Below are 9,645 nucleotides of genomic sequence, written 5' to 3' on the forward strand. Positions count from 1 at the left end.
ACGTCTGACCTGCACCCCAGTTCTTATGTGCATAAATAAATCTTTAAAAAATAAAACCATTTGGAACTTGGACCAAAGAGAAGGTGGGGTCAGACCAGGGACCCATTAAACAGCAGCAGAGGAAAAACATGGCAAATGCCAACCCCTGAACACCCTTCCCTCCTTCCCCTACCCCCGCCCCCAGCCTCCCCACTGTAGGCTGGAGGCTCTGTAAAGTTCTAAGTGCCTTCGACGTTCTGATGAGGCCCAGGAGGGCTGGCAAAGGAAGCCACTGGAAGGGAAGCCATACCAGAGCCCTGTGGGGAGCATATGCTTCCGAGGCTGAGCTCTGGGACACCGGCCCCCACTTGTATGGGGGCTGTTATCTGCCCCTGACTTCAGAGGGGCGCAGCGTCAGCAGTAAGCCTGGACCACCTCGTGGGCCCCAGACCTGCAGCCCTGAACAGGTGCACTACTGGGCCTCTGTTTCTCCCTCTGCGAGACCAAGCTGGCATCTCTTAGCCCGGCAGCAGCAGGCACTGCCCGAACTGCCCGACGGGCTAAGCGCCTGGATGTGAGCTGTGCGCATGCGGTCTCCGATGGCCACGGCGCGGGAGGGGGGACCCTACCTGGGATGCGGTTCAGCGTCACCCAGAAGTGCTCGTCGGGGCTGAAGGTGTCCCGCGACCACCGCAGCAGGTCCACGGCCCTCGGGTCGTGCAGGACAAAGTCCACGAAGGGCCTGGTCAGCGCCACATACGCCGAACCGAAGTAGATGGTCAGGTTGTGCGGCGCAGGCGCCTTGAGCGCCGCCGTCCTGATCACGTAGGAGGCCTCCTAGGCCAGGTGCTCCCGGTGCACGTACCTGGTCCTGGGCACCGCGTGCACGGGGGGCAGCACCCCCGGGGTGATGTTGCGCCCCCGGAACCTCTTCAGGTAGCGCACGATCTCCAGGTTGGTCCTCAGCGGGAAGTCCTGTCCGCAGGTGTTGAGCACGTACCTCCAGGGCACGGCCGAGCCCGCCAGGTCCGCCAGGCAGTGCAGGTCGGCCTGCAGCCGCGACACACCCCCGTACACCACCGGCTCCCTCCGCGAGGCGGCGAAGGCGTTGGGGAAGCAGCGCAGCAGCCGCTCCACGGCCCGCTGGAAGTCGGGGTCCGCCTTGCGGTCCACGTGCACGCAGTACACGTTCTGGGGCGCGTACACGGCCCTGAAGAGCCGCTCGAAGGTGCCGAAGTCCTTGTGCACCACCATGGCGTAGGCCAGCGGGAAGGCGGCCTCCTCGGCGGACAGCGGGGTGGACACGTAGTGGCCCTGGGCGAGGTAGTCCCGGCAGGAGGGGGCCCCGAGCGGCATCCTCAGGGCGTTACCCCCGGGGTGGAAGACCTTGCCCGCGGATATCTGGCGGCAGACTCCGGCCAGCAGGGAGGCGTTGGTCAGAGAGGCCCAGAGGGCCCGCTGCTCGCTCCACAAGCCCTTGTTGTAAACAAGCAGGAAAAGCAGGGTGGAGAGCAGGGTCAGGCTGAAGGCGCTGTACAGGCAGGAGCCCATGGCCCGCCGGGAGCCGCTGCCCGCTGCCCCCGTGTTCAGGCCCTGCCGCTGGGGCGGGACTGCCGAGCTCCTGGCGCAGCCGCGGCTCACTCCCTGCCCTCATCCACGCAGGTCCTGCACTGTCTCCTCGGCGGCCAGCAGCCCGCTCCTGCAAAGACAAGGCGCCTCAGGGGGGGTCCCACATGCCCACGTGCCCCTGCAGCTGCATCCAGAGGGCCAGGCTGGCCGTTCTGCAAGTCACGGCTATTAACCGCCCAGCTTCCTGTTAATCACAGAGCGGCTGTAGCAAGAGCAGGGGCGGTGCCAGGGTACAGCCGCGCTGAGCAAGACAGGCAAGGCAGGCAAAGGACCCCAGCAGGGACAAGCTCGGGGGTCCGCCCCAGGTCAGGTACAGGCTCAGGGGGCTCGCAGACAGGGACAGGCTTGCAGGGACAGTCTCAGGTCCCTCCCGCAGGGAGAGGCTCAGGGGTCCCCGGGGCAGGGACAGGCTTGGGGTCTCCCAGGCAGGGACAGGTTCAGGGGGTACCCCAGGTAGGGACATGCTTGGGGCAGGGACAGTCTCAGGACCCTCCAGGCAGGGGCAGACTTGGGGTTCCCCTGGCAGGACAATCTCAGAACCCCCAAGTTGGGGACAGACTTGGGGTCCCCCTGGACAGAGACCAGGGCCAGTCATCCTCAGGACTGTGGCCATCTCACACAGCCACCTGATGGCCCTAGGTATCACCATCTCTGCATGAGCCTCAGCTACCGGCGCGTACACCACCCTCCCGCCTAACCAGGGGCCAGCTGTCCTGGGGGCAAACGCGGTGCCACTTGGGGTGAGCCATGGGCGCCAGTTGGGCGCCAGCGATGCCCCCCATCCCATTAGCCGAGCCCCGGGTCTGACAGCCGGGGATACACAGGCCTCGACACAGCAACAGCGTCCACCCTGCCGACCCTCCGACCACAGTCCCACACACTGAGTTACCCAGAACACGGGACACGTGGAGTCACGAGCAGCCTGCTTGGGGCCCTGGAGTACCCCCAGCCAGCCTCACGGCCCCTGGCTGGCCCCAGGGTGGCCAACGGGGAGACCGGTTGGCAGTCCCTCCAGGCGGGTCGGACTGTGGCCTTGCTGAGGAAGTGACTGAGACTCGGCTTCTGCTGCCTTCCTGTTTCACCACTGGGTGGCCACTGTCTGCGTGAACCGCAGGCCCCGGGGACACTTGTTGGAGGAGTCAGATGGCCCCAGCCTGCCCCAGAGCTCCTGAGGCCACTGGAGGCGGGGTCTGGGCACTGTGTGGGGCCTGTGGGGTGCGCTCCGTGCTCCAGGCCAGGCCCTCTGGGGCCCAGAGACAACGGGGTGCAGAGCTGCTCCGAGATAGCAGGAGCTCTCCTGTGGCAGGAAGTCCGTAGGCCCCACCCAGCAGTGTCAGGAGGCCAGGAGCCTGAGAGAGGGTGGGCCCAGGGGACAGGCAGGGGGTGGGTAGGGGGAGGGGTCCATTTTGGCTGGTGTCAGGGGCTCTGCTCCCTCCCGCAGAACTGACAGAATTGACTCACTGCCACCCTGGGGTGGGCTCCCGTGGGGAGCCCTGGGGACATCCTCGCTGTGATTAGCCAATAATTGAACAGTGTCTTTTCTTGCTCATCCAGCCACCTATGCGGCCTGTGGGAAGGGGGGGGCGTCCTGGGGGGTCTGGCGGGTCTGGGAGGAGGCCTGGCAGGAGGTCTGGGGGGAGAGGTCTTGGGGTGAGTGGGGAGAGGTCTGGGGGAGAAGTCTGGAGGGGTCTGGGGGTCCTGGGGGGAAGTATAGGGAGGGAGGCCTGGGGGGAGGCCGGGGGGTGGTCTTGGGGGAGGTATGGGGGAAGCCTGTGGGGAACCCTGTCAACCCTCCCGGCTGTGCACACCTGAGCCTGTCCAGGGACTGAGGCTGAGAACCTCCTGAAAGTCACTTCCAAACTAGCACCCAGCCCTGGTGGGGTATGGGTCAGGTGCGGGGATGGACAGGAAGTGGTGGATGTAGGGGTGAGAGCGTGGAGGGAAAGGCCTGAAGAGCCCCCAGGACGCCAGAGCTGACAAAGCCCAGGGGTGAGGGAGGGGTGGACCCCAGCAGGTAAAACTGCCCCAGGAGTACAGCAGAGGAGGCAACATCAGAAACTGCTGCCTGGACCAATAAACCACACCCCTGGCCCCAAAGCACCCCGGAGGGCTGCGTGAGAGCCCTGCACCCCATTTAAGCTAGGAGTCCCACCTTCACTGGGGGTCATTCTCCCCTGACCTATGTCCTAAGTAAACCCAGAGCTGCCTAAACAGGGCTCGGGGTCCTTCATGATACAGTCAAGGGCACAGGCCCCCCAAACCTGGTGGCATCTAGGTACCCCAAACTTGGTGACACTAAGGTCCCCGAGCAGTGCATCCTGGGGTCCTGAGATGGCCAGAGCCCCCATTACTCACACCCTGGGTGAGGCCAGGGCCCCACCGTGACCTGCACCCAGGGTGAGACCAGGGTCCCATCCCCCACACCCCAAGGTGGCCAGAGCCCCCTCCCCCACACCATCAGGCCCTCAAGCAGGTCAGGTTTGAGGCTAAATGGCGGAGCTGGCCATAGCCCAAAAGTGCAGGAGAAAAAGAAAGAAACAGCCTATCAGGGCTTTTCTGCGCTGCAGGGCAGCAGAGGCTGGAGCCTCAGCAACTAACCTTGAGCACAAGGGAGGTCAGCGCCAGAGGCCCAGGCAGGGACCTCACACAGCGTCTGCGCCCTCCTGACTCCTTTGCCCCCAGCCCAGCTCCCAGGCCTCTAGGACCACAGCCCCACAGGCTGGTTTCAGTTCACCCCAACTTCTTGCCAGACTGATTTGCAAATGAAGCTGCTCCTCCCTCTCCCCTTGGGAGACACCCACCCGGGGCTGGGCTCTGGCAGGCCTTGCACCCACAGCTTCCTCTGTCTCCATTCTCAGGGGAGACTTGAGCCGGCTTGAAGGGGACCCAAAGCAAGAGGCACAGGCCAGGGCTCCCCATTCCATGGGGGTGGGGAGGAGGCCAGAGAAAGCTGGGTCTCCTAAACCCTGGTTAAGCCTGGAGGGCTGGCCAGCAGGAAGGCATCACCCAGGTAGGAGCTGGTGGGCCCGAGGCCAGGTGAGATGACCTGGCGCATTTGGGGGGGGGGCTGCACAGGGCTCAGCCCAGAGCCTCAGGGGACTTAGCAGAGCCCTGGGTTTGGGTTGGAGGCCACCCCCACGTTGGGGTGGGGACCAGGGACACCTCATGCCCCTCCAGTCTCCTGCCTCCAGTCCCTCTCCCCAGAAAGCCCTGACTGGCTGACGTTAGGGGAACAGCAGTCCCTGCTGCAGGAGCCCCCAAAAATGGAGGACCCCTGGGCTGCTGCATCATAAGAACAAGCTAGAAGGAATGGGTCCTCCCTCCCACCACTGATTCCCGGAGCCAGTGTGCCCCCAGAGCCCCAGGGACGCCCAGTGCCAAGCCCCCTGAGGCTGGAGGAGACCAGCCAAGGCGGCTGCTGACTGCAGGGAGACCGGAAGGGGGCTGGGCTTGGGGAGCCGCCGGCAGGCAGCCACTCTGGACTGAGGCTCCCGCAGGAGGGGTGGGCCTGGAGGGCTTGGGGATGCCGAGGGAATCCATGCAATGAAGACCAGGAAGGCCGCCACAGGTCCCGCACCCACTTCCCGCAGACACCCCAGCACCCGCAAGATCCCGGGACGGCCAGAATGGGGTCAGCAGAGGGGACAAGGGGTGACCCGCCCTACCTACCTCGTCTTGGGTGGCGGGGTCACCACGCAGAGGGAGGAAGCTCAGCCGGAGGCCTCAGCGCGGGGAAAGCACTCCGCTCCAGGTAGAATAACAGGCTGGAATGTGGACGGGGCAAAGTCTGTTTGCCTTGGTCCCGCCCAGAGGCCTGGGGCTCACTGCTGGGCCAGGCAGCTGCCCCCTCTGGGCCTCTGCTCTGTGAGTGGCTCTGGGACACTGCCTGCCCCAGCCGGCCCTGGCCTGGGGGGGAGAGGCGGGTAGAGACTGGAGGAGAAGTCACTGGGGCAGGACACGTCACTGGACCTGTGGGGTCCAGAGGGGCGGCCAGGTCTGGTGAGATCCTCAGAGTCTAGGTGTGACCCCCGTGGGGAGGCCCCCACCCCAGTGCTGGGACTCCAGGCAGGCAGCCAGAGAGCTGCCTGCTCCCACCCCCAGGGAGAGGCGAGGTGTGTGCTCTCGGCTTCTCTCCCTTAAATGGTTAGAAGCAACTTTCAAAACCCAGTGGGGTTGAAAAGTCCTGCTGGGCGGGACTAGAAGCCCAAACAGCAGCAGGTTCCCTCTGAGCCCCAGCTTCTCCTGGAGGGGGACAGCTCCCCGCTGGCAGACGGGCCCCCACCCCCTGCCACCGCTACTGGCTCCCTGCTTCCTGCCGTCCTGGGGTGTTTTCTAGCGAGAGAACAGCTGGGCCGTCTCCTGGGTCTTCGCCCAGCGTCCTGCTGACCGGCCCTTCCTGCCCTTGCACAGCTCAGTGGGAAAGCCAGGGACAGCGGCTACTAGAGGCCACACCCGCTTGTGCTGCCCAGCCCGGCCAGTGTGGGCAGGGGGGACGGCCGGAGCAGGACAGCTCCTGTGCTTAGTGGAGCCAGGGGCGGTGGGGCTCTGCCTGGGGCTGTCTCAGCAGCGCTGGCCCCTGCAGGCCAGGTCCCCCAGCCCCCAGGCCGGCCTCCTCCTCCCCCCACCCCACCCCACCCCCAGGGAATTAAAGCTCCCTGCTGGAGAGAGAGTGGAATCACAGAGGAGCCGAAAACAGCCACAGTGGCAGGATGTTTTTAAAAGCCACCACCTATAAATGGCAGAGACAGCGGTGAGGACTTTCCCTGTGGTCTAGAGCTCGAAAGAGCAAGGGGTGAGAAGGTGGCTGTGAGCACAGGAGCCAGCCAGCCAGGGAGGGTTCAGAGGAGGCCCCAGTACACCCTGTGACGCAGGCCACCCCCTCCAGCCCCCGCCCTGCCCCTGGAGGGCAGGGAGGGCCTTGATCTCCTCAGCCTAGACCCACATGGCACAGGCAGCCTCTGAACGAGCCCCCCCTTGGGGAGACCCCCGACTCAGCCCCTCTTCCCCTGCCCAAACATTCATCTCTTCATTCCCCCCTTTTATAACTAAACCCTTTATCAGCCTCTCTGCGACTGATTGTGACAAGTCCCTTTAAGCACACAGGGGCCCACATTCAGGCCCCCAAATTTCACATCAGGAGTGCCCCATAACCGTTACACGGAGCAACAGAGCTGACACCCCATGGGGACAGCAACCCCTGGGAGAATGTTCTGTAGCGGTGGGTTGGGCAGATCTCCACCTGAGGGCATGGCTGGGGAGTAGGGAGGGGGGCCCTCACAGAGGGGAGCGACTTGGAGGGGGTGTGAGTAGGGGAAGGAGCCTGGGTGGGACTGAGACCCCAGCCCCCCTCACTAAGCTGCAGGGTCCTCTCCAAGAACTGGGGGCCCGGAGGGTCGACCCAGCAAAGTATGCATCTGTGGCCCAAGGGGAGGCCTGGTTGCCCCCTGGGGCTGAAGGTCTCTGGCTGGGAGGAAGCTCTGAGCCACCCTCTTGCTCCTTCCTGCCCCGAGATAAATAGCCACTTCCACTTCCTCCGCAGCCCCCCAGGAATCCGGGACTGCCACAGGCCGCCCTCACCAGTGCCAACGAGGGCTCAGGCCCGGGAGCTTGGCCCTGAGTTGCATTTTCAAACACGGGGTGCCCCGCAGGCCCCACACCCTGCTGTCTTCCTGAGCAAGGGATGTAGGGGTCTGAGGAGGCCGCAGGGACAGTGCTGAAGAGGACAGGCAGAGGCTCGGACACCGCAGGGCCCTCTGTGGGCCATTTCCCAGGGAAGCATCTGCCAGGAGGAGCCGGAGGGGTGGACCCGGGTCGGTCCCAGCAGGCGGAGCCCGGATGACAGGCCAGGCCGGCTGGTACAGGTGTCTACGGAAGCTGTGGCCCGGAGGTCACTGTGCAGGTGTGGTGATTGCTCCGGAGGGGCCGGGTGGGCGTGGCCACCACAGTGGGCAGCAGCACACAGGGGTTCTTGTGAGCAGCGACTCCCCCAGGCTGCAGGCCTAGCAAGGTCCTGCTGCCCCGCTCGGTTTGGAGAGTGGTGGGCAGGGTGGGGGCTGGTAGTTGGCCACAGGGACCGCTGGGCCCTCCCAGCCTGGTGGGGAAACAGATGGGCAGAGGGTCCAGGGCTCCCCCCAGGTAGGCACAGGTCAGGACTGGAGGCCCCAAGATGGGGCGGGGCGACAGCATATGACCGTGGCTGGGGAAGGGACACTCTCTCCGTCCACTGGCAGAATACACAGCCCTTCCGGCCTCCAGAGGGGCGCAGGGGTGAGTCTCCCTACAGGGTGAGCCTCAGCGCAATGAAGCCGGCCCCAGCCCCTGCAGCACAAGTGAGAGCCCCGGCCAGGGAGGGACCCCAGAGTACGGCACACACCCCTGGCTCCCTGCTGCCCCTCGGCTGTGGGTTTCAGGAGATCTGCCTGATCTGCTCCCCACTCTGTCTCTGGGGAGTCCTCTCACCCCCTCCTCTGGCCTATGTGCCAGCTCTTGTGTTCTTAAGTAAATAAAATAAATCTTTTAAAAATAATACATGGGGCTCTCCCTGGTGGCACAACTGGTTAAAGCACCACATTATGTAGCTCTCAAAGCCACTGCAGCACAGCACGAGTTAGATCCCCTGCCTGGGAGCTGACCCACAGGGCGCGGCAGGCCTCTCCTGACCCGCCCACTGCTCCCCTCAGCAGTGGACTTCGTCGATCTGCCTGCTCTGCTCCCGGCTCTGTCTCTGCTGAATCTTCTCACCACCACACCTCTGGCCTATACCCCAGTCTATATGCATAAATAATAAATAAATCTTTAAAAAGATAATAAAATAAAAAATAAAAATAATACACAGCCCTTCTGTGCTAGAAGCTGGAAGGCAGTGACAGGAAGGGGCCTATAAAATGCCAAAATGGCTGGAATTTATAGAGCACCATAGGAACCCTGCAAAAAACATGAAAAATCCTCAGAAGAGAAAGCCCAGTATGTGGAGGTGAAGACCAGAGGCGGGGACACCCAAGGGGTGTCCAACTTCACGAAAACAGCACGTCAGGGTCTGTGAGAGCCGTTGATGTGTTTAGAGAAAGACCCACGGCCCAGAGCGCCGACCAGGAAGGTCAACAGCTCTGACCTGAGCCCAGGACAAGGGCGCTCTGTACCCCCGAGGGCACGGTGGGGGTCACACGGAGATGGGAGCAGAGGTCAGAGGGCCCGCACCTCCCACGGCCCCCTCCCGGGGGACTGTCCTCTCCCACGCTCCGGCCCAGCCTCCCTCGGGCTCCGGCCCCTGAGAGGAGGTTAGGGCTGGGTTCGTGAGAATTGGGGTCACTGCTCTCTATCTTGCCTGCTGAATTTGGCATTTCCGTGTCTCTGGAGGGAGGCTGGAGAGGCCATTGCACAGCTGAGTCATTTAGGGATAAATGGGGGATACAGGGGTCGAGAGGAGCAGGGAGCACACTGGGTACAACTCCCTGCAGCCGCTGTCCACTCGCTGGGGGGTGCCATCGCGGGCTGTTTCGTAAAGTAAAAGTTGGACAGAGAGACAGAAAGATGGATGGATATGAAAGGCAGGGATGGAGGGTGGGGGGCAGATAGATGAACAGGGAGGGGTGGATGGGTGGGCGGGTGGTTGGTAGGTGGACAGAAAGACACACCTTATAGGATTATTTCTGTGCAATTTCCCACTTATATCTTCTCATCCATTAGCGGTCCAATATCAGAAATTTCCACAATTCCACATCTTTCCAGTAAAACCCCACCCATGCCACCTAACTTCAGAGTCAACTTCTATCTGTTTTGCTTTTGAAAATTTGCTTGTTATTTTGGTCTGTGGCCCTGAGCCATGTCACTGAGCACTAACAGCTGCCCCTCTCAGAACAGCACAACAGACAGGCTCGAGGCCAAGCTGTAGGTTTGGCTGATGGGGCGGGGCCTTAAATTGGGGAGGCAGAGGCTTTTGCAAAGTCACATTCTAAGGTCTGCAAACTTCAATTAGGGGACCCATGAGAGACCCCAGCCTGGCACGAGGGCTGCGCCTCCTGGACTGTGTGCCCGGCA

General features: G+C 63.1%; 1 protein-coding gene across 1 annotated transcript; it reads right to left on the bottom strand.

The window, feature by feature from the left end:
* Positions 1-393: 393 nt before the first annotated feature.
* On the bottom strand, positions 394-1,787 carry LOC101636407. Its single transcript, XM_012734657.1, is given in 1 exon segment — positions 394-1,787. A coding segment is annotated over 1 exon segment (1,137 nt). The 5' UTR covers positions 1,531-1,787.
* Positions 1,788-9,645: the final 7,858 nt, after the last annotated feature.

Source organism: Condylura cristata, unplaced genomic scaffold (assembly GCF_000260355.1).
Source record: "Condylura cristata isolate star-nosed mole 26May11 unplaced genomic scaffold, ConCri1.0 scaffold00065, whole genome shotgun sequence".
Taxonomy (NCBI): Eukaryota; Metazoa; Chordata; class Mammalia; order Eulipotyphla; family Talpidae; genus Condylura; species Condylura cristata.